Here is a 24893-nt window from a genome sequence, read left to right on the forward strand (position 1 = left end):
AGTGCACTCCTGGCACCGGGCACATCCAAGACCCACGGTCGGGTCTGTGGCTGTGGCTGCTCAGTTGCAGACCACCTGCTCTTCCTATGTGATTAGATTTGGTGTCGGCTTCATACGTATCTTGCCAAATGAGTAAGTGCAAGGGTGTTTCAAACAGACTTCTGAAATTTTTCATCAATCGTGAAAGTCAGGTGACCTGAGAAGATACTAAAAGAGAAGTTAATCTTTGGAAACTTGGCTCTGTCTCTGGCCCTTTCTCTTCTAAGAAGGCAGTGTTCTCATGCGCCAGGGTGCAGGGTGCTCCTGGGGGTGTTGTGTAGCTGTCTGTCCAGCGCACGCAGCAGAGAGGAAGTGGGGCTTTGGTCGGCTCCAGCCTGGGCTCAGCTCCAGGCTCTGCTGCTTTCTCACTGGGAGGCTTCAGGAATATGCGCTAACCTCTCAACTTACTTATTAAAAGAAACTAAAAAGACTTCCTTTCTTCACGGGTCGTACATGAAATAGTACATGTAAGGTACCTAGAATGTATTCTTTCATTTTGTAAATATTGATTGAGAGCCTGCTGTAGGCATTTTAGTGAACAAAACAAGAAAAACCTGTGTCCTTAGTGGGATGAAAGACACGAGGTAAATAAGCGAGAAGAGCTGGGAAGACAGCACAGCAGGGTGCAGAGGGGGGTGGTCGTCCAGGAGCCCCTCCCGCAGAGGCCTGGAGGGCGGGAGCAGGGCCAAGTAGGAGGGCGCCAGTCCCCGTCACGGCCAGCAGGGGGAGCAGCAGGTCAGGTGGCAGGAGCTGAGGACAGAGGAGCCTGGAGGCTGTGCTTGGAGGTCCTGGGGCCGACTGGAGGTTTTATTCTGAGCCTGGTGGGAATCACCATCAGTGAGGACTCAAGAAATAGACACTTCCTTAGTTTTCTTTCTTTTCTTCCTTTCCCGTTCTTAGTATGAAGGCATTTCCAAACTGCTCCTTGGCGCTGTAGCCTAGGGCAGGTCCTTTCTGCGCCCTGTGATCTTCCTCTGCTGAACCGCCGGGAGGGATCATACCGTCTCTAATCAGTACACCTATACATTAGGACTAAATGTTGAGAAGGGACTTGACATTGGGGGAAGTAACACAGACTTGCTGTTCTAATTACCACTGTAGTGATTCTGAGCCTTCTGGCGTCTTGGCCCCAGGGCTCCGGTTCTGCGCCCCCTCCGCTTCCCGGTGGCCCTGGGCTCAGGGCTGGCCGTGTCCGCCCCTCAACTCTCAGAACTTGTGTTCTCTGCTCTTCAGATTTGCGTTTGGGGTCATGCGCCGTTTGTCCCCCTGGCATTTGGGGGAAGAACACTGTCCAGACAAGGATGTGTCTGTGTCAAGTGAGGTTCACGGTGATGTGGCGCGTGGTGTGTCTGTCCAGAGACTTGACAGGCTTCCGGGGGAATAAGGACCACCGGTCATCGTCCTTGAAGTTGTGGGTCCATCATGGAATGACTTAAAATGCACAAAGCCCTCGTCATCAGAAGCTTTCTGGTAATATACTTTGAAGTAGCCCATGCTCTGAAAAGAGAGGTGAATGGTGCTATTTAATTTTCCACAATCAGTTGACACTTAACTGAGTACTCTTCCCTTTTTTAAAATTGTGTATGTGGTGTTTGGTTGTATCTGTTTAGGAACTGGGGTCATGAAGATTTGGGAAGAAAAAAGAAATCTAGTTAACCCCTTCCACATTCCACTATGCATGGTGTCTAAAGAATCCTTAAGGTTGTCATAAGAGATGTCTCCAGTTCAGTGAAGAAACTTGAAACTGGAGTTCCCGCTGTGGCTCAGCAGGTGAAGAACCCGACGTAGTGCCCGTGAGGCTGCAGGTTCCATCCTTGGCCTCACTCGGTGAGGCGTGAGCTGCCCTGTAGATGGCAGAAGTGGCTCAGATCTGGCTTTGGTGTGGCATAGGCAGGCAGCGACAGCTCCGACTCGACCCCTAGCCCAGGGACTTCATGTGCCTCGGCTGAAAGCTCTTATTATGCATAATCAGCTTGGGCCGGGGAAGTTCTTCCTTACCTCTGGCTCAGATCTGCTGCAGTATGAGTGCCGTTTCTTCTTGGCCTGTGCGGATGGGAAACGGCTGCCTAACCTTCGCTGATAATAACCCTTCACATACTTGCAGACAGCGATTAAGCTACTCTCTGGCCTCTTTCCTCTGACTAAATAATGCCTTTAAACAAGCTTCAAAGTTCCCATTTTCCACTCCTTTAATCATCTCGCGATCTTCCCAAAGCTTTTAGGTATGGTTGCCAAATTGGAGCATGAGTCTGCAGAATCTCGCCATTTAGCTGGGGTCGCTTCCTTCCCAGTCTGTCACGTGTCGGTGCCACTCATGTGGGACATCCAGCCGTTTTATCAACACCCAAAAAGATGCAGGCTGATAGTTCTATTTGCAGTGGACCCCAGCAAGGGTTTCTGTTGCAGCTGCTGGTTTGGAGTCTGAGGTCTTTATCAACCCAAACTCCAGGTCTGTCCTAAGAGAAACGTGCAGGCCCACGACCTCCTGCCCCCGCCCCAGGGTTGGCAGCCAGCCTCTGGGACAGGAATCCATTCCTGAGCACTGTTTCCTTTTAGGCAAAACTTCTGCCCGAGACTTTTTACTTCTGGTTTCCATGTCTAAGTCACACGTGTGTGCAAAGACCATGAAATCCCTGGGCCTATCTTGGTCCCTCCCCCAAGAGAGGCTGCCCTGGGCCAGATAGACTCGGGGCAGGGGGTTTGCTTTCTGTGTCTCATCTCCTTGAAGCCACAGAGGAAGGTAAAGAAAAATGAGTTCCTGTCGTGGCTCAGTGGTTAACGAATCCGACTAGGAACCATGAGGTTGCGAGTTCAATCCCTGGCCTTGCTCAGTGGGTTAAGGATCTGGCATTGCCATGAGCTGTGGTGTAGGTCACAGATGAGGCTACAGCTGCAATTTGACCCCTAGCCTGGGAACCTCCATATGCCATGGGTGCGGCCCTAGAAAAGACAAAAAAAAAAAAGTAGAAATGAAGCATCCATGCCCCTCACGAGAATGAGGGGCAGTGTGGTGTCGAAATGACCTTGACCGCGCGCCGTCTCTGTGGTTACATGTAGGCCCCGAGGCACTGATGGGGCCTCTCCCTGCCACCTGCCTCCCCCTCTGTTTTCCCTAAAGTTTATGTTGGTTGGGTGGAAACGCTCCAGGCAGGGAGATCTTCAGAGTCGTGACTGTCACTGGGGGCAGGTCATGGGCCTGACCAAAGAGTTCGTTGCTTATTTCTGCAGACTTCAAGCGAAGTCCACCCCTGGAACTGAGGCGCCTCATGCCTCAGCAGTGCCTTCCAGAAGCTGGCATTAGCCATTGGCAGAGTGTGACCTTGGACAGATGCAGGCAGGAGGGCAAGAAAAAGAGTTCTGACCAGGAAGATGGTGTGGCGAGACCCCTTGTGGGCAACGCCGACATTGGCGTGAACAGCTAGATGTTGTGTGAATCCGTATGAATTATCTGTGTGTGACCAGGAGATTGGCTGAAAAGCAAGAGGAGGTCCTTACGGTATCTTCCCTCTCTCCAGATTGTGAGGCTTGTTAAGCGTGTCTCACAGGCGATAATTGTCCCCGCGCTTTGGGGAGAATGAATGGAAGTTTCATGTTACAGTCAAAATTCATGGGTACCTGGGACATCAGGTTTGGGGTGAATGGTTACAGGGGTCATTTTGAGTGAATGAAGGAAGCACACCCAGCACCATTTCCCGGTGAGATGCAGCATGGACGTGCCGGCTGTTGGCGCTCAGGTACGTGCAGGTTCCAGAAAGGCACGTCGCCGCGGCTCAGAGCTGGTCTTCGTTGGAAGCGAGACGATGCTCTGACTCATCACCAGGATGTTTATGCACAGTTGAAAGACACTTCTTAGGCCACCTAACATTTTCTTCCCCTCTTTAATGAGATTCAGAATCAAAGTCACGCATGATCCTGCCCGCCTGCCGTCCTGCGCTGGGCCTCAGGGCAGCGGCAGTGCCAATGTAACGCTCCCCTTCCTCTCCCATCCAGTCCAACAGGCAGCCAGCGAAGCTGAACCTTCTCACCTGTCAGGTGAAACCGAACGCCGAGGACAAGAAGTCTTTTGACCTGATATCACGTGAGTCCTTTTTCTCCCCAAGTCAGGAGCCAGGTATTGTGGGTTCTGGCTCTGCCCATCTCCACTCTCCAGGTGGAAGCCTCAGCTTCCCCAGGCAGAGCTCCTTGCTGTGCTGCTCATGCAGCCCCGGGAAGAGGCCTCGACCTCTGCTCAGATCCTGCGTGCAGGTGGGGAGGCGTTACGGGCTCAGAGCTGACCCACCCTAGACCAGACTCTCGATGCGACCCCTAAACCAGGCCGGCTCTTGACCAGGAGCACAGCTTTAGCCCCTTGGAGGGATTTTTCTAAGCACATTCCCATGTCTCTCCTACATCTGCTGAATCTCAGTCTTTGGCGTGAGGTCCAGAAACAGGTATTGGTTTTAGAAGTCCCGGACGATTCTGACATGTACCTGTGGTTCAGAAGTGCCGACAGAGATTTGACAGTGCAGGTGTGCCGCTGGATCGGTACAGCTGATTTGCCTGGAGTTTTATCCTTACAAAGTTTGAGCTCTTAGAGGAAAAGTCATTCCTTTGCTTGCAAGCAGAATCGCCTTCAGACTTTGTGAGTCCGTGAGACAGTACCACTCACCGTCTTATCCTCGGGTCAGAGTGTGCTTTCCTCTTGATGCGGGTGCATGAGGATCCGCCTCTCCCCCAGCGGACAGCCCGAGTTCTCAGCCTTCAGAGCGAGGGGAGATTGGTTTCCTCTGGGCTGGCTCCCTGTGCTTTCACTGACCCCATGGGCACTCAGAGTAGCTGAGTGGACGTCTCTATAAAGGAAGAGGATGGCATTGCCAATGACGTGACTCACAGATGTTGAAATCCTGCAACACTGACCTCCCTTCTCTATAAAGCCTTTCAGGACAGGCCAGCAGCCTGCATACATGACCTGTGTGTACAGCACAGAAACACCTTCCTGCCCCTCGAAATCCTTCTGATACCGTCCTGTGAGTGGAAGGACGGTCCCCGCCCCAAAGTCGGGATCAGTCGGGAGACCCTCTGGGTGGCGTCTCCGCTGGATTCCGCAGCACCTATTGAAGTTCAGATTCCCGTGGTTTTTATGACCCAGGGCTTTCTTTAATTGATGAGAAAAAATATGAAAAGTTGGAACTAGGACTTCAGAAAGCTAAAAATGTGATCATTTTTAGGCCCTTTATCCTGTTCAATAAACATCTGATCTGTGCCTGGTGCTTTATGTCCATTACAGGTAACCCTCACCAAAGCCCCGTCAGTTTCCTATTTTACAGACGAAACTGAGACTCAGAGGTTCTGAGACTTGCATGAGGTCTCACAGCAGGAAGGCAGGCATCAGCCAGGACTCGGGCGCTCTGGACTCTCCCAGGGTCCCAGGGGGTGTGGGGGCAGCGGGCTGACCCAGAGCAGCCACGTGCTGAGTGGCTGGTAAGCAAAGGTGGCAACTCAGTGGAAGTTGGACCTCAAGATGTGGGCGCATTCTAGCACATGCCAGAATTTAAAGAAGAGTCCCTCCCCCCAAGTCTACTGACCCAAACGATCCAAGTTACACTGCTCCTCCCTCACCTGGTAGCAGCTGGAGGGTACCCTCCTGGAAGGGCTGAGCCCTTCTGCCCTGAAGCCTGATCCAGCGAGAGAGGACCTGGCCAGGATATACCTGCTTGTCAGGGCGGCCCTGTGAGTTATGAATCATTAAAGAAGTGCTGGGTGTTTATTACATGGTGTTTGCAGCTATTTTGTTGTTTTTCAGAAAAGCAGTATTGACAATGTGAATCATGTAACTGCCATAGCAAAATGATGCAAAAATAAAATTAAAGTCCTGCTTTCAATGTGTGCACCTCTCCCCCAGGAACTTTGAAAAATTGCCTTGTACCTGAAGATATTATTGCTTTCTGAGGTTTCACTTTTTTCTGTTTCTTTCCTGTATTTTAGATAATAGGACGTATCACTTTCAGGCGGAAGATGAGCAGGACTACGTGGCGTAAGTAGTTTGGACATAACAACATGGTGCCTTCACGTGAAAAAGTACTTCTCTGTCCTGTATAATAAACCTTAAAGTTTTCTTTTCTTTTTTTTTTTTTTTTTTTAAACCACGCCTGGTGGTTCCACGTGCTTGTTCCTGACCTCTGGGCCTTCACATGTGTCTCCTGTCTCTGGGGTACTCAGTAAACTCCATGCCCCCTTCAAGGCTCTGCTCAAGCCCCACCTCGCTGGGAGCTTTGCTTCCTCCCGCCAGGTCCCCCCAGGTCCCCTGCCTCGGTCTGCGAGCCCTGGAGCCTCCTGACCAGCAGTGTGCCTTCTTCCTCTCTAATCCATCATCTGCTCTTCGGAGGCCTTGACTCGGAGCAATTCACCTTTGGGGCCGTGGGTCTGGGATTCTCTCCGAGGGCTGGTGGTGGTGAGGGCCGACGTGGTTGGGACGTCGGAGGTCATGGCGCCCTACGGGGACCATGTTCCTTTTCGTGTAATTTGCACGGAGGGGGCTTCACTGCCTCCCCGGGTTACTTCCTCATGGGAAAGTGTTCATCGAATTGAACGGAGAAACCCTTTCTCGTCTTGCCGAGGAAGGAGGCAGGTACAGCAGAGAGAGCAGCTGCACATTTGAAGTCAGGCAGCCTGGCGTTCTAGTTCAGAATCTGCCCGTTAGTGGCTTTTTGACCTTGGAGAGAGCATCGCATCTCAGCCTTCTTGTCCATAAGATGGATTAGGGCCCTACTTGCAGGATTTTGAGGCTCGAGATAAAATGTGTAAAGCTTGTACAGTTCCAATTTTTTTTAACTCCTGTAAACTCAAAGTAACTTTTTTTAAAAATATTAAAACACAGTTATGCACTATTTCATTACTTATACTTTTTTGTATGCCTGTTACTTTCAAGTAACTTAAAGTTTTTTAAAGAATTTTCAGGGAGTTCCCGTTGCGGCTCAGTGGTAACCCAGCTAGTATCCGTGAGGATGAGGGTTCAATCCCTGACCTTGCTCAGTGCGTTAAAGGATCTGGTGTTGCCATAAGCTGTGGTATAGGTCACAGATGCGGCTCGGATCCGGTGTGGCTGTGGCTGTGGTGTAGGCTGGCAGCTGTAACTCTGATTCGACCCCTAGCCCAGGAACTTCCATAGCTGCAGGTGCAGCTCTAAAAAAAAAAAAAGAAGTTTTTGCTTTGATTCTTGGCCCTTTTGAAATAGCCATTCCACCAAATTTGAATTATTCCTCCAGAAAGTGAATTGTCCTTTAAATATGTATTTTTGGATAATCATGGCAAACTTTTTTTTTCTTTGTCATGAATTCTCAAGTAAAGAGGCACATGTGGCCTAAGGGAAGAACTCTGAGAAAAGGGCTTAGCAGAACTGTTTTGTCTTCAGGTCTGATGCCAGTCCTGCTGTAGGGCCTTGGGCAAGTCACTTAGTCTCTCTAGGCTTCTGTTTCTTCTTCTCTAAAGCATTATAAACCCCGACTCAGAGGCTTGTTGGAGGGTTATATTTCAAAAATTAGAAGTTCTTCGCACCTAGTAGATGCTGGTCATTCCTGCAGCCGAAATATCAGAATATCTAAAGAAAGCAAGACAGACTGCAGTCAAGCGAAAACTGCGGTATCAGCACTGCTGCTGCTGCTAAGATGCACAGTGGTGCACCCTGTGGAACCCAGATTCTTGAGTTGTTTTTAATCAAACAATTTCAGGTTTCCAGCTTGAGGCTAAATGATAGAAAAAAATATTATTTAACTTAAAAGTAGTAAATGCCTCCCACCCTCCCCCCATCCTAGACAGTTAGTTTTGAGCTGTTAGGTTTCTGCCTCACAGCAGAGAAGCTAGGCTGTGCGGGGGTCGCTCACAGCACAGTGAAGGTGGGCGCCACCTAGAGGAAAAGGTGCGACTAATTTAGCTTTTTTTTCCTCGTGAACTACAACTCGATATAGATTTGGACAGTTGTAGGAAAGTGGAGGGGCAAGCATTCCATCTGTTTCTCCTACAGAAAATCCCTCAGAAACAACTTGTATTAACATTTGGGTGAATTTCTTTCTAGCCTTTTCCCAAACAAAATATGTAATTCACAAATACATTTAAATTTGAGGTAATATCACATTTTTCTCTGTTATTTCACAAAACATTATATTGTCAGCCTTTTCCAAGTGTCATCCAAAAAGTAGTTAAAAACTTAAATCTCATTATCTGGCTAACTACACACTTTGTGGTTATTTCAGGCTTTGTTAATCAACCCTCTGTTGTTGGTATTGAGGTGGTTTTATGCATAGATGGGTCGCAAAGGGTTATTGGGTACGTGTTGTGGTCATACATATATATATAATCTAAATCCTACACTTTTCATATTATAAATGCCAGCATGTTTCCATGTTAATGTACCTTTTTCATAAGCATGAGTTTTTATGGCTGCTGATAAAATATCCCTCCATTTTCTTTTTTTTTTCCTCCCCCCCCCCCAGGGTGGCACCTGTGGCTTTTGAAAGTTCCCAGGTTAGGGGTCCAATCAGAACCACAGCTGCCGGCCTACACCACAGTCACAGCAACACCAGATCCAAGCCACAGCTGCGACATACACCACAGCTCACAGCAATGCCGGATCCTTAACCCACTGAGCACAGCCAGGGATCGAACCCTCAACCTCATGGTTCCTAGTTCATTACCATTGAACCACGACAGGAGCTGCCATTTTCACTTTTAAGGAAACATGGACTTCCAGAAAACAGATGCCGTTTGCCTAACTCTTTCCTGCCTCCTGTTCCTTTCTCATCTGTTCTTTCTCATCCTTGCATTGCTGAGTCCCCCTCACTCTGGCGTGACTTTATTCTGTCCGCGTGTATCCACACAAGCCCCCTCATCGGCTCCTGTCCTCCCTCTCAGGCTCTCCCGGGTTCTGTTTTGCATTCTCTGACTCGCTTTCGTTTTGCCTCATTTTATTGCTATGAGGGAGTCTCCTTTGCAGGTTCTGGATGAAAATGGGTTTTTACCATAGCCAGGCTCTTACGTCTCCTTCCTCCTGTTTTTGACGACAGGTGGATCTCCGTGCTGACGAACAGCAAAGAGGAGGCCCTGACCATGGCCTTCCGTGGAGAGCAGAGCACCGGGGAGAACAGCCTGGAAGACCTGACGAAAGCCATCATCGAGGACGTCCAGCGGCTCCCGGGGAACGAGGTCTGCTGCGACTGTGGCTCGTCAGGTACTCGCCCCCAGCCTTGAGCCGGCTTGGTAAACATTCCTCCTCTTCCTGTAGGATATACGTGAGCGCGTTAGTTTAAAGCCTCATCTGCTCGTGGACACGGACGCACACCCAACACGTCTTCCCCACGTGAATGGTCCCACCAGTGGGTGCTTTGACCCACGCCGTTTGCTCTGCCTGGAAACCTCCCACTTGCTGTCCCTGCGTGGTCTCCTGCCAGGATGCTGCCTTTCCTGTAAGGTCTGGTGAAATAAGCAGCGTGGACCGCTGGGAGAGGGCACCGCACATGGAGCCCATCGTCCTGGTTGTGAATCCCCAGTCTGCCCCTCACAGCCTGGCCGACCTCATGCCAAGTCACTCTACTCATCTGAGCTTCCGCTTTCTCATCCTAAAAGCAGGATAGCGGGCCGCAGCTCTTAGAAGGACTGGATGAAACGGCGGGTGTGAAATTGGCTGGTCCATGCCGCATTTCTTCCTCTCTGCTCATTGATCCCTGTCCAACCTCTGTATCACATTTTTTTGGTCACTTTTTTGCAGATTTCTGTTCTCAGATGGCATCTATGTTACTTGGATGTTGACAGTAGCTAAGATTTACTCAGTGCTTACATTATAATAAGGATTACTCTCGTTGTGTGGCTGCTATTACTGAATCCTCACAGAAGCTCTCTGAGCAAGAAAACTAATATTATCCCCATTTCACAGATGAGGAAACTGAGGGACTCAGAAGTCGAGGGACTTGCCTGAGGTCACACATCTAGTAGGGTCAGAACCTCAGGCAAACCTGGTCTCAAACATGATGATGCAATGTCTTGATGTTTCACTTGTGCCAGTGGACTCCTGTCTACAAGCCGTGAGCATCTCAGAGGCAGGTCTGACGGTTCTGCTTCCATGTACGTGTGTGAGAGGGACTCTCGGTGTCAGGACATGGCAGGTGTGTGGTACGAGACAGGGCAGAGGAGCAGAAAATACTCAGGTATTAACCAGTCTGAAGGAAGCCTTGCCGCAGAGAGAGAACCCTGGACGGTTTTAGTGCCATAGAAATACTTGTTCCCGCTGTGCTGCGGCCCTTGGAGGTTGTAGAAAAAGCTGTCTTATTACCAAGAGGTGCTCGTGGAGAAGCCGTGAGCAGGGTAGTGGGTTAAGGCGAGTGGTGGCTGGGAGTCAGGGCGGCTGCAGAGCCCCGTCTGCCTTCCGTCCTTTGGAGTCAGGAATAGAGCAGCCCGCGAGGAGCCCTGCTCTCGGCGCCTCCGGGTGTGTCCTGGAAAATAAAGCACTTAATTTTTTTTTTTTTTTTTGTCTTTTTTTGCTATTTCTTTGGGCCGCTCCCGCGGCATATGGAGGCTCCCAGGCTAGGGGTTGCATCAGAGCTGTAGCCACCGGCCTACACCAGAGCCACAGCAACGCGGGATCCGAGCCGCGTCTGCAACCTACACCACAGCTCACGGCAACGCCGGATCGTTAACCCACTGAGCAAGGGCAGGGATCAAACCCGCAACCTCATGGTTCCTAGTCGGATTCGTTAACCACTGCGCCATGGCGGGAACTCCAAAGCACTTAATTTTGTTTTCGGTTCAATATTGAAGGGATTTTGCGTTTTTAATTTGCGGTATCACACTCTTTCTAACAAGTGATTCGTTTTTTGCAGTAGCCCCTAGGCGAAACTGCTAGCATCCATTTCTTCCATTTAAATCTCCCCCTTGGAGTTTTTAACAAACTTTACTACCATTTTAGCTTCCACTAAAATTAGCTATCTTGTCTTCCGAATCCTTTCCACAGAACCCACCTGGCTTTCAACCAACTTGGGTATTCTGACGTGTATAGAATGTTCCGGCATCCATAGGGAAATGGGGGTTCATATTTCTCGCATTCAGTCTTTGGAACTAGACAAATTAGGAACTTCTGAACTCTTGGTAAGTAGTGACCTGTCATGCATATCTTTAATGTATTGCTTTGGGGTTTTTTGTTTCTGCTGAGTACAAAGAATTTTAATTCCTGAACTCAGTGAATTTGCATAGATGTTTAAAATGTAAATAATGTGGTTTGTACTGTTGACTGTTTCTGTGTTTCCTGCTTGAAGAACTGGCAAATCATACATTTCTGTAATTCAACTAAACTTTGCTTCTGAGAGGCTTTTTCAAAGTTGCTATTATTCTTTTGGAATTCGTTTTTTTATGATCCACTGTTAGAGCAGTAAGGGAGTTAAATATTGAACTCACATGTTAACCTTATCTGGTGACTTGGGTTATTAAAAATACTGACTAGGGAGTTCCTGTCGTGGCTAAGCAGTAACGAATCCCACTAGAATGCATGAAGATGTGGGTTCGATCCCTGGCCTTGCCTAGTGGTTAAGGATCCAGCGTTGCCATGAGCTGTGGTGTAGGTCGCAGAGGCAGCTCAGATCCCGGCTTTGCTGTGGCTGTGATCTAGGCTGGTGGCAACAGCTCCGACTGGACCCCTAGCCTAGGAATTTCCATATGCTGGGGTGCAGCCCTGAAAAGACAATCAATAACGCTAAAGAGTTTTCCTTTGTTTTTAGTGTTTGTACATTTATAAAAGTACACGTGAATTGAGAGTGGCCTTTTAGCTCCTATTATAAAAACCAACCATTCCTTATCCCATAACGTCCGTAGGTGGCAAGGAAAAGAGGTGTGCGCTTGTGGGGCTTATCTTCATGAGAGGAGCCCTCTTCAGGTCCAGGATAAGGACGAAAAGGCCTGTTGGGCATCTCCTTCAGTGCCTCGTGGCCATCAGCCCGGTCTTGTGTAATTGGACCCTGGAGCATTGTGAGAGGTCTTGATACTAAGGGGGAAAGGGTTTGAAGTAAAATAGGGCTTTCCTGGAACGGGAGGCTCCTGAGCAGAACCCGAGCCACCCTGGGGCTCAGGACATCGCCAGCCTTGTCTGCGGAAACCTACCCAGAGTCGGGGCAGTTAGTCGCCCAGCCAGCAGCCTTTGTCATCTGAGCAGCCGTTAAGCAATGAAGATCGGTCTTCTGATGCACGAGTCCCTTGATTTGGAAAATATCATACCGAGACACGGCTCCCTATTTCACCTGAGGATTATAGAGCAAAGGCTCAGACCTCATACCCAAAACATTCCTCTTCGGTATGAAAATGGCATCAGCCCATCTCCTTGACTTGTGTAAATGAAACCCAGTTTGACAACTAAAAATAAGAAGAATGATTCCTAAACACTCACTGTGTGACAAACCCAGGAGACCTGGAGTTCCCATTATGGCGCAGCGGAAACAAGACCGACTAGTATCATGAAGACATGGGTTTGATCCCTGACCTGGCTCAGTGGGTCAGGGATCCAGCGTTGCCGTGAGCTACGGAGCAGGTCACAGACGCGGCTCAGATCCCAAGTTGCTGTAACCGTGCCGTAGGCTGGCAGCTGCAGCTCCAGTTCAACCCCACCTAGCATATGGAGGTTCCCAGACTAGGGATCAAATCAGAGCTACAGCTGCCGGCCTATGCCAGAGCCACAGCAACACAGGATCCCTGACCCACTAAGCGAGGCCAGGGATCAAACCCACAACCTCATGGTTACCAGTCGGATTGATTTCCACTGCGCCACAACAGGAGGTCCCACATGAATGTTTCTTAAACTTTGCATTGGTCCCCAGATTACCTGAATGACCCAGAGCCCTTCAGGGCAAATTTTTTGCTTGAACCCAGAAGCAAAATGCTTCCTAGGGCCACTTCATTAATTGCCTGGAGCATCATAATTTACACCCCAAACACAGAGAAATCTTCCGGGAGTTCCCGTGTGGCACAGCGTGTTAAGGATCCAGCATTATCACTGCAGCGGCTTAGGTCCCTGCTATGGCAAGGGCTTGGCCGATGACTAAATAATTCTTTTTTACCCAGTAAATCTGCATCTCTTAAAAATGAGTGGGTGACGGGAGTTGAAAACTCATTGCTGTTCATTAAGCATGTCACCTGTATTCGTATGTGGAACCTGCTCTGTCTGATCTCAGATCGTGTGTGTGTCCACATCCTATTCTGGTCTAGCATTTATCGCATTGTGTTTGTGCACATTTATTGCTTTTCTCATCCGTGGTTTCACTGGTCCATGAGCTCCTACAGGAGCGAATGCGGTTTACCCCTCTCTGTGTTTCCAGCACTCAGCAGCTCAGTGCCTGGCACACAGTACATGCTCAGTAAGTTATCTGTTGACTAGATGGATGGGTGGTTTGTGTTCTGAGTCCAATGAGGGGAAATGGGTATTCAGAAATCTCAAAAGCAGATAAAAAGAAACTTGTTAACTAGTCGTCAGGAGTTTGCTATATTGTGTTTTGTTTATGTTACAGCTGGCCAAGAATGTAGGAAACAATAGTTTTAATGATATTATGGAAGCAAATTTACCCAGCCCCTCACCAAAACCCACCCCTTCAAGTGATATGTAAGTACTTCTAATATACTGATTTCTTTACCATGCTATACTTACTCTTCTACCCTTCCAACAACTTCTCAGTGGCTAGAGTATTCTCCCCCACCACCAGAGGAAACCTCATTATGATAAAAAAAAACAAAGTATTTTGAAGTCTACTTCTAAATGTATCTGTTCATTTCACCATCACCTTCCCCCTGGGTCGCTGAGGCTGCTCTGTGGTGGATGAATCTTCATATAAGGACAGTTATCTCTTAATCATCACATGTTGTGAAAAATAAGAGACATGCAGAAGCAGCAGGAGATTCCCGTCAGGTTGGCAAAAATCCAAACGTTTCACAGCCCACTCAGCCAGACTGTGGGAAAACAGACATCTCTCCTGTGTTGTTGCTGGGAGTGCAAATGGTGCACAGTCCATGGGGAGCAGATTGGCTGTATTTGTCGCAGTGATAGATTTATTTACCCTGACTCAGCAACCCCCCTTCTGGGAAGGTATTCCTGTCCTGTAAGAGAGAAAGATTGAGAAGAAAGCAAGTATCTACCTACAGACATAGAATTAAATCGTCTATGGCGTGACCACACCACAGAACACCTTGCAGATGTGAAAAGGAGGAAGGAAGCTTCTTCCGGCCCGAGTTGGGGCCGTCTCTAGGATCACTGTCAGGTGAAACCAGCACATGCCTTTGGGGCAGGGGAGGGCACAGGCGTGGGAACGCGTGCCCCCCGCCCCCCACCCCAGACACACTTCCAAACCTGGGAACCGAATTTCCAGCTCATCTGCTGATTAATCCCTCATTTTTGAACTCTCGCTACTTCTTATCTGGGACTCAGACACCAAATAGATCTGGAGAGTGAAGGATACATAAACGTGTATTTATTTGATCTTGGGTTTGCTTGAACAAACACCGGCAAATACCCAGAAAACTAGGAACAGTGCTACTCTGGGGTGGACAGAGGTATGGGACCCTTTAATAAACCATTTTTGATATCATTTTTATTGTTATGTGAATCTTTAAACCTGTTCAAAGAGGTTTACATTGAATTTACACTTTAAAATTTTATTTATCTTTTTTTGTCTTTTGTCTTTTTAGGGCCATACTGCGGCATATGGGGGTTCCCAGGCTAGGGGGCTAATCAGAGCTATAGCTGCCGGCCTACGCCACAGCCAGAGCAACATCAGATGTGAGCCACTTCTGCTACCTGCACCACAGCTCATGGATCCTTACCCACTGGGCGAGGCCAGGAATTGAACCCACAACCTCATGGTTGCTAGGGAGATTCGTTTCCACTGCACCCTGACTGGAAGTCCTGGACTTTCAAATTTTAAATGCTATGGGCGAATAGGAGAGAGGAGCACACAGGAAATGAGAAAGTAACTAACTTCACGTGGTCAGTGTTAGGAAGAAGGCATAACAGAATGAAGGGTTAATACGTAGGGAGCCAGGGAGCATCTGAGAACCTGGCATTTGAGTTGGGAGCTAGACAATACGGAGTCTGGGCATGGAGAAGTGGCCAGGCAGGCGGGCAGGAAGTGTAGATGCCCCAAGGAGGGGCAGGCCTGGCATGTTCTCATAATAACAAGAAGGCAGGTGTGGCTGGAGAGAGCTGAGCGAGGAGAATGCTGGGAATGCCACGCGAAGCAGACGGCTGGACACGTAGGGCCATGGAGGTCATGGGACATTTCCTGCTTAGTATGATCAGGAGGTTTCAAACAAAGGAAGGACATGATAATTTAGGTTTTAAAAGGATCCTTGTAGCTCAGTGGTTCTCAACAGGGGCCGCTTGGCAGTGTCTGGAGACATTACATCCTTATGACTTGGGCAGGTGCCCAGGCATCCAGTGGGTAGAAACCACCGAGCATCCTCCAGGGCTCAGGGTCCCTGTCCATGGCAGAGGGTTATCCAGCCAGAACATCAGTTGGGCAGAGGTTGAGAAACCCAGCCATGGCTGGTGAGCAAAGGACAGACTGGGGGCAGAGAGCGTGGAAACAGACTGAAGAGAAACCTTAGTCCAGCTCCATTGAGAAAGGTAGATTGAACGAAGGTGGTAGCAGTGGAGGAGGTGAAAAGTAGTGGAATTCTCAAGGTGTTGCAGAGGGAGAACCACCAGGACTTGCTCATCAGTCTGAATATGGAATGTTTAAGGAAATTTTCATTGGCGTGCCCCTGGTGGCTCAGTGGTTAACAAACCTGACTAGTATCCATGAGGAAGCGGGTTCGATCCTGGCCTCGCTCAGTGGGTCGGGGATCCATCGTTGCTGTGAGCAGTGGTGTAGGTCGCAGACGCAGCTTGGATCCCCCCGTTGTTGTGGCTGTGGTGTGGGCCGGTGGCTACAGCTCCGATTAGACCCCTAGCCTGGGAACCTCCATATGCCATGGTTGTGGCCCTAAATAGACAAAAGACCAAAAAAAATAATAATAATAATAATTGTCAAGGTGATGCACAAGTTTTTTGTCCTGAACATCTAGGTAAATGGCCAGTACCTGAGCCAGAGTGGGTAGGAAGGACTGGCTGGGTTTGGTGGGGAACGAAAAGGGAAAGTTGTCTTTCGTCTAAAACTCTGGCATCCAGGCTTTCAGACGAGTGTGTTTTCCACCCCCCCTATGGCCCCATGTAACTGGATGTAACTGGACAGAGACAACTCTGAGCGCCCAGAAAGGGAAACACATCCTGCCCGGTGACAGCTCAGACACCTGCCGCAGCCGTAGATGGGAGACCCGGGCTCGGCGGCGAACTTCAGGGCGACCCACGGCAGATCCCCAGTGCCCTGCACCTCTCCTGCCTGGTTACCGGGCAGCATCTGCGTGATACTTCCGGTGACGGGAGCCCCTGCAGACCTTGCTGCAGCTTCATGCGTAGAAACGGCTGTCTCAGACCTGCCTCCCTGACTTTCCGCCACTGATCCTAGTCCTACCGCCTGGACAACCATAAAAAGGAAGCTTTGAGATAAACCCGTAGCCGGGCATCACTCTTTGTGCCATAGCTGTGCTCTTGCTTCCCTGGAAGGTAGTCAGTAAGGCAGTCTGAGGACTACGATTTTACAGGTGATAAAACTGAGGCATAGTGGGAGTTCCCGTCGTGGTGCAGTGGTTAACGAATCCGACTAGGAACCATGAGGTTGCGGGTTCGGTCCCTGCCCTTGCTCAGTGGGTTAACGATCCGGCGTTGCCATGAGCTGTGGTGTAGGTTGCAGATGCGGCTTGGATCCCGCGTTGCTGTGGCTCTGGCGTAGGCCGGTGGCTACAGCTCCGATTCAACCCCTAGCCTGGGAACCTCCATGTGCCGCGGGAGCGGCCCAAGAAATAGCAACAACAACAACAAAAAAAAGACAAAAGACAAAAAAAAAAAAAACTGAGGCATAGTGAGAGCTAACGTGGCCCTGGGTTACATAGATAGCAAGTGGTATCAGGCTGAATTAAGCCAGTTCTTAAGTGTGATGCTCCATCTACCACATAGTAGCTACCTGTCAAACTTTATGTAAGTCCTTGCAGGAATTCTCAGAAGTGGGCGTGGGCCGTCCTTTCAGTCTCTGGAAGTCTTCCAACTCATCATGCTAAGGCCCTTCTAGAAGGACTTTGCACTAAGCATGAAGAACACTCTTAAGTGTACAGTCTTGGTTACTGAGCAGAATCTGCAAGTCCCCAAAGGCTTTGTGACGCTATCAACCAGCTCCACTCTCTGCTGCCAACCCAAATTGAAAGAAAAAGGCATCAGCACAACTTTAAACGTGTGGCCTGGCTGTGGGATGTGAGAAACAGCAGGAATGGCTGGAATGGTTATTTCTGAACAAAAAAAAATTATGTCCCGTGAATTAGAGCCCTCTTGGAAAGAAGAAAACACCTCTTAGGTGCTAGGTGTCCTTTAATTCAAAATATACCAGTGAGTTATTATCCTGTTTTCAGATTGAAGAAAAAAAAAAAAAAAAGCTGAAATTCGTGAAGATTAAGTAGTTGATCCCAGGTTATACTTGTAGCTTGCTATAGGACTAGGATTTGAACCCAAAATAAATGCATTGTCTTTTATTAATTGGCTTGTGTAATTGGGAAATTCAAAAGGGGAGTTCAGGTATAGCTGGATCCAGGACGTCATACAGTATCATCTAGACCCTAGCTTGCTCTCCGGACTCTTGTCACTCGTTCCCTCTGAGCCAGCATTCATTGTCAGGCCACTTTGGTCATAGACTCATCTCTACAGCTGGGAGATAGGCCCAGACCCACCAGAACCACTTGAAATGAAGTGGAGAAGGGGTGAATCCTGAAGAGAAGGAGATTCGCCCTAGGCCCACTGGGGCTTCAGGCGTGTTGTCCATGGCAGGAAACACTTACATCTCTGTCCTTCCAGAGCTTGCGTGTGCCTTTGGGAGGGGCTTCAGTGACAGCCTTGCTGAGCCCCAGTTTCCTATCAGCTGCTTCATTCTGTCTCTCCTGGAATAAACTGGGTCTGAACTTGGTTTGCTGGAATGTTGAAGAGAAGTGTCTCTTAATTAAAGTAGCTCTTCCCAAGAGAACACTATTCATCAGGGAAAAAAATGTAAATCTTTGCTCTTGGAAAATGAGTCTTACTTGGTCTTGCTCTATTTTAGGACCGTACGGAAAGAATATATCACTGCAAAGTATGTAGATCATAGATTTTCACGGAAGACCTGTTCATCTTCATCAGCTAAACTGAATGAGTTGCTTGAGGCCATCAAATCCAGGGACTTACTTGCACTAATTCAAGTCTATGCAGAGGGGGTAGAGCTGATGGAACCGCTGCTGGAACCCGGACAGGTACAGCTCCACTGAAATCAGGATGAGGGGAGCGCAGAAAATCAGTTGAGAGTGCCTCATTTTATTGAAACACTATAGCATGACGTTGTGATCAAGTGACCGCATCTAAATCAGAACAACTTGGGGGTACAGGGGGGTCACTGTTTGGGGGCCGCTGACGCAGACGAAGCCTATCTGAGCACCCTGTTTATACCGACCTTTCCTTAGGAGCTCGGGGAGACGGCCCTCCACCTTGCCGTCCGAACTGCAGACCAGACGTCTCTCCACTTGGTTGACTTCCTTGTCCAGAACTGGTATGGTCTTTGTTTTCTCTGAATGTGCCTTGTAAGTAACCACACCCCAGCCCTGTGGCTGGCCTAGAAAGGCGCAGGCAGGCTTTTTCCGTAAAGAGCCTCTGCAAGCCACGAGGTGTCTGCCGCAGCCATTCAGCCTTCCCATCGTAGTGTGAGAACAGCCACAGTCCCTTCGTGAACAGGTGAGCTGGCCATGCCTCAGTAAAACTTTATTTACAGAAGTGAGCAGAGGGCTCCGAGTGGCTCACGGGCCGCAGTTTGTCAGTTCTCGGCTTAGTTAAATGTAAAACCCTATCTCTGGGTCCAAAACTTGCTGCCTTAAGGAACACTATTGAAGCAGAGGTGATTTAACAGCCCAAGCTTTTATTGTTCATAGCCTTTTATAAGATGTCAGTGTGTGTCGCTGACACAGCGGCTAAATCAAACTTAGGACGTATTAAAAGGAGAATAACATTGAACTCAGGAGGCTTACTGGGCAGTTCTGTGAGCCACAAATTAGGAGAAGGACCTGGGGCTCCTCCAAAGGAGAGTGATCAAAATAAGGGGATTTGAACTCACATATGGCGAACGGTGCCTGGACATAAGCCAGGTTGTACAAATGCTCAGCCTCTTCTGTGGAGGTGCTTCGGTGTCACGGGTAAAACCACTGGCTCCAGAGACACTGCCTGTGTTCAAATCCCTGCTCCATCCTCTGTGTCTTGATAATCCCAAAACAAGCACTTTCTCCTCCCTATACCTGTTCTCATCTAAAAATACCTACTCTTGGAGTTCCCGTCGTGGCTCAGTGGTTAATGAATCCGACTAGGAACCATGAGGTTGCAGGTTTGATCCCTGACCTTGCTCAGTGGGTTAAAGATCTGGCGTTGCCGTGAGCTGTGGTGTAGGCCGGCGGCTGCAGCTCCGATTCGACCCCTAGCCTGGGAACCTCCATTTGCTGCAGGTGTTGCCCTGGAGAAGACCAAAAAAAAAAAAAAATATATATATATATATATATATGTGTGTGTGTGTGTATGTATACATATACCTATTCTATCAGATGGATATAGGGATCAAATGAGTTAAGAGTTCCCTGGTGGTCTAGCAGTTAGGACTCAGTGCTTTTACTGCCATGGCCCAGGTTCAGTCCCTGGTCTGGGAACTGAGATTCCCACATCAAGCCACTGCACACCATGGCCAAAATAAAATACTTTTTAAAAAAGATTAAATGAGCTAATACATGTAAGAAACGTGTATCTGTCCCACACGTAGTAGATGCTGAATAAATGCAGGCTGTTACACGTTGCTTAGAAACTTAGGTGTCGTCTTAAAGATATCCCTGTCTCTGCTTATAAGAATTAGGTCTCAAATTTAACTCAGTTATTAGCACAGAAAAGAAAAATGGTGAATCTTAAGTTGTAGAGCAAGTCATTTTTTTTCCTAATGTCTTCCTCTTTCAGTGGAAACCTAGACAAGCAGACAGCGCTGGGGAATACAGCTCTGCACTACTGTAGTATGTACGGCAAACCTGAGTGCTTGAAGCTGCTTCTCCGGAGCAAGCCCACTGTGGACGTGGGTAAGTGGGGCTGAGGTCTGTGAATAACCGCAGTGAGCATGTTTGATTGGCTGCAACTGAGACACGCCTGTTCCACTGCAATGTGAGTCTTGTTCTTTGGCTGTTCAAGATGTGTCTTAGCTAATCATGCGAATGTATTCCTCTCATTTTAGTTAACCAGGCTGGAGAGACTGCCCTGGACATAGCAAAGAGACTGAAAGCCACCCAGTGCGAGGATCTGGTAAGCAGCGTGGGAGTGAGAGGGGGCTTAGACCACCTGCCTTAAAACAGCCTTCTCGAAACCACAACTGGAAATGAAAGAAGCAGGGTTTTTTTTTTTTGGTTTTTTTTTTAATGCCTGCACCCGCAATATATGGAAGTTCCTGGGCCAAGGATTGAATCCCAGCCACGGCTGCCACCTGCACCACAGCTGTGGCAATGCTGGATCCTTTAACCCACAGCTCCTGGCTGGGAATCGAACCCACACTGCCACAGTTGGGTTCTTAACCCACTTTGCCGCAGCGGGAACTCTTTTTTTTTTTTTTTTTTTAACATTGGCTAAAGAAATCCAGACAAGCACTAAGACTATATTTGGAAAAAAATAGTACGGTGATAACATTTGTCGTCTACATGTCTTTTGAGTCGAGTTAGAGTGTTGCAGCTGAAAGACATTTGGGAGTTCTCAGACCAGACGGATTGGTGGATTGAGGTCCTGCTTTTTATTTGCTAGACCATTAGTCTGTAGCTTAACAGTAAAGAATTGTTGGAGGAGCCAGTTCCAAAAATAGGGCAGGTATAGGTGAGGGTGTCGTGGTTTTCTGAATGTCCCCCTCCCCATCCTTATCTACCACTCACCTCCCGACCCCGCTTGGCCTTGCTTGTAACTGCATGGAGCACGGTTCTCTGATCCGCTGGAAACAGGGCAATGGGAAAGATAAGTCGCGTTCCCTGGGGATTCTGCCGAGGGCCCGGGCCAGGCACAGCCGTGGTCCCCCTTTATTCTTAGAAGAACCCTTTGAGGAAGTGGGCCTTCTCCCTGCCCCGTTTTAAGACTAAGAAAGTGGGCCACATGTTGAACTGGGATTGTCATTAAAGGCCTGTCTCTCATGCTTCACTTACTCTGATTTTTCCTTCCAGCCAGGAATTTGCCTTTTTAAGAATCTTGGGGGGCGGGGGGTGGCTTTTCTTTTTTTTTTCTTTTTTTTTTTAGGGCCGCACCAGCGTCATAGGGAGCTTCCCAGCCTAGGGGTTAAAACGGAGCTGCAGCTGTTGGCCCACCCCACAGCCACAGCAGTGGGAGACCCAAGCGAGCCTGCAACCCACACCACAGCTCACAGCGATGCCAGATCCTTAACCCACTGAGCAAGGCCAGGGATCGAACCCATGTCCTCCTGGACTCGTCACATTTGTTACCGCTGAGCCAGGACAGGAACTCCTGAGGCTCGTTTTAATATTAGCAAGAAAGCTTTGAATTTTGGAGAGACGTCAAGTTATCAAAGTTAAAAAGGCTCCACCTATCATTTTTGCAGTTCCTCTTACGTCTGTCCAGCAGCAATCCCACTTGTATAATCAACGTTTTGCCCACACTACAGCTACTGGTGATGACTCTGAAGCCAGGCGTAAGGTGGGATTTGCCGTTTGTGTACTATCAAGGTCTGACATTTAAATTAAACTAGTTACGTCTGCTCGTACTTTCAGCTTTCCCAGGCTAAATCTGGAAAGTTCAATCCACACGTGCACGTAGAGTATGAGTGGAATCTCCGACAGGAGGAGATGGACGAAAGCGACGATGATCTGGACGACAAGGTGAGTGTCAGTGACGCCTCTGAGCCCCTAAACGCTTCTTCCTGTGCCTACACCCAGCAGATGAGATCCTTTCCTTCTGAGACGGGTTTTGGTCCCAGGGCCTGATTCACCAGGGCCGTTTTCCTTGTTTTCGATGCTTACTAGGCGCCCCTTAGTAGCCCTCGAATCGGGCAGGGTTCTCCAGAGAAATCAACCAGTCGGGGTGGGGGGGTGTGTGTAGAGACTCAGAAATCTGCTTTCAGGAATCGGCCCCTGTGATGACGGGACCGGCAAGTCCAAAATACACAGAGCAGGCCAGCCGGCTGGAGATTCCGGCAGGAGTTGAGGGTGCAGTCCTGAGCGTGGGAACAGAATGCCGCCTTCTTTCTGCGGCCGGGGTGGGGGCGGGGGGCCTCAGTCTTTTGAGCCCATCAACGAAGTAAATGAGGCCCACCAGTTTTACTCGAAATCTAAGCTAAATGGTCATCACATCTAAGAAATACCTTCACAGCAACATCTAGACTCGTGTTTGACCAAACGCTTGTGCAGCATAGCCTAGCCCCGTCGACATATAAAATTACCCTTCAAAAATCTAGTAAATGAAAAGTTGTCACTGATTATTTGAATATGGACTAGGCGACAGTCAGCCCGTGTGTTACCTCAGATCATCTTTACCCAAAGCCCACTGGGGTGTTGCTTATTGCCCCCCCCGCCGCCCCCCCACAGAGGAGAAAACTGACACACAGGGAATTTTTACTGTTTATCTAACGTCTCATAGCGAGTAAAGACGATCTTGGGTGTCAATCCCAGTTCCATGTGACTCTGTCACAGCTCATGCTTATTTACCTCCAAGGGTTCATGCAGGCATTTTTGCATCAGCTGGTGAGCACCTGCACAAGGTATGTGCCAAGGGCCATTGCCGAGCTCTCTGCAGGACCTGGTGGCTCTCGATGCCACTGAGGGTTCCAGCTGGGAAGTTGCATGGGTGCTGATGCCGTCAGGAGCACACTCCAGCAGTCCCTTGTCAGTGGTTGATGGTGTTCAGAGTCCACGAGGTTGGGTGGGACCCTCGGGTCTGAGTCATCAGCCTTAGGTCTCCGTCACCACCCCGGGCGTGGGGGAGCTTCCTGCCCAAGAGGATGTGAAATGAGGAGAGAGCCGAGGAGAGAACTTCGGCATCAAAGAGGCAGAAGAGTGAACGCACCCGAGTGCTCAGATGCTGGTGAACGTGCCCTGCCCAGAGGCAGTGTTTGCAGATCAAAGGTTAAATCTGTGACCTGATGCTTCTGAATACTGGGACCCCAAGCAGCAGGTCCCTGGCAGGGCCCTGGCAGTGTCAGGAGAACCCAAAGGGTGGGTCCTCTCTGGATGTTTCCCCTGCACTGTGTGGTGGCTCTCAGGCTTTTGCGTGCGGAGGGCCCCGGGGACCCAGATTCCCACCTAAGCCTGCCCCGCGGAGTCCTCCGCACCCCGGCAGGGTGTGGTCAGCTCACCCACCGCACGGTTCCTTTCCTTTGCCAGCCGAGCCCCATCAAGAAGGAGCGCTCGCCCAGACCTCAGAGCTTCTGCCACTCCTCCAGCATCTCGCCCCAGGACAAGCTGTCGCTGCCGGGGTTCAGCACTCCACGGGACAAACAGCGGCTCTCCTACGGCGCCTTCACCAACCAGATCTTCGTCTCCACAAGCACAGACTCGCCCACATCACCGACCACAGAGGCGCCCCCGCTGCCTCCTAGAAACTCCGGGAAAGGTACGAGCCTTGAGAAGGCCTTTCGACTCCATCCTCAGAGCTGAGAGCTGACCCGGGTACATTGGAGTGGCAGGTGGGATGTGACCTCAGGGACAGCTTGAAATAGGGACCTTGCCATTTGCCAGGTTACAGCTGAGGAAGGGGTGTCACGGGCACTGCTCGCACCTTGTCTCTTGAGAACCTCAAGCGATCCAGTGCGGTATTTGCTTTGTGCCCATTGTATAGATGAGGAAACTGAGGTAGAGGGACCTCTACCCAAGGTCATGCAGCTGGTAAGTGGTGGAGTTGAGATTCAGTCCAGGGTCCACATGGCTTCCAAACCAGTGCCTTTTCCTGTGTACTGTGAAATAGAACTTCACTTCTTCTTTGCAGACTTCCTTTACTCTAAAATGTCTGTCTTCTGAAGCCGCGAGTAGTGACAGTGGTGTTGGTAGTTAGGAAGCTCTTGCTTTATGAGAGGCCCTGAGCCTGCCTGCGTTTTTCCACTCAGAGTGAGGTACGTAGTTCACTTGCTAGCACCCTGAGACAGGGGCCGAGGTTCAGAGGGGTCCAGGGGCAGGCCTGAGGGTCTCAGGTGTTTGGGATCTCGCCCAGGCCTATGTGAGCTGAGCCCGCAGTCCTGTGGTTTTTCATGGTGAGTGGTTTTTCATGAGGGATCCACCCCCCACCCCCCAGGGCTGGATCGTATCCAGCACCCTCATGGGGGGACCCCGTGAGGGGGGGGCTACTGATTCTGCAGCCACGAAGCACCTGGGCTGCCCCGATTCCACAGGGGCCCTGCCCCGAGTGTCCATGTCCCCGCGCAGGAGGAATTGCGCGGCACCCAGAGCTGCAGCCCCCACGCGCGGGGTCCTCCCTGTGGCCTCGGCTCCTGCTAAGGCAGGTTGGAGGGCCCAGGGCACAATGCCGCGCCTATTTGGATCACAGTGGGGCTATTTTCTGGGAAATGTGAGCTTTATTCAAAACAGTGTTTTTTCAGAGCTTATTCTCCATTGAAATGGGCTTATAAATGGGAGCTGTGTTCTTAGAGAGACCCCAAACGGCCTCAGAGATGATAACGGAGAATGTGAAAATAAGGCTTGGGCGTGAACGGTACTCCTCGGCGATGACCAGTGACCGGAACAGCCATGGC

The 24893-nt window shown here is 49.6% G+C and overlaps 1 protein-coding gene across 15 annotated transcripts in view; it reads left to right on the forward strand.

Moving 5' to 3' along the window:
• ASAP1 (ArfGAP with SH3 domain, ankyrin repeat and PH domain 1) overlaps positions 1-24893 on the forward strand; it is a 348069-nt gene that overhangs the window by 293759 nt on the left and 29417 nt on the right. For all 15 annotated transcript variants that reach the window (XR_002343078.1, XM_021088910.1, XM_021088909.1 and 12 more), the window contains 11 exons: positions 4030-4117; positions 6004-6052; positions 9078-9241; positions 11018-11151; positions 13554-13645; positions 18216-18402; positions 18610-18695; positions 20132-20247; positions 20400-20467; positions 21925-22032; positions 23533-23761. Coding sequence is in view for 14 of the 15 variants with exons in the window: in XM_021088910.1 (XP_020944569.1) it covers positions 4030-4117; positions 6004-6052; positions 9078-9241; positions 11018-11151; positions 13554-13645; positions 18216-18402; positions 18610-18695; positions 20132-20247; positions 20400-20467; positions 21925-22032; positions 23533-23761 (1321 nt within the window). In the remaining variant the exon portion in view is untranslated. The remainder of the gene's footprint in view (positions 1-4029; positions 4118-6003; positions 6053-9077; positions 9242-11017; positions 11152-13553; positions 13646-18215; positions 18403-18609; positions 18696-20131; positions 20248-20399; positions 20468-21924; positions 22033-23532; positions 23762-24893) is intronic.

This window comes from Sus scrofa, chromosome 4 (assembly GCF_000003025.6).
Source record: "Sus scrofa isolate TJ Tabasco breed Duroc chromosome 4, Sscrofa11.1, whole genome shotgun sequence".
Lineage (NCBI taxonomy): Eukaryota > Metazoa > Chordata > Mammalia > Artiodactyla > Suidae > Sus > Sus scrofa.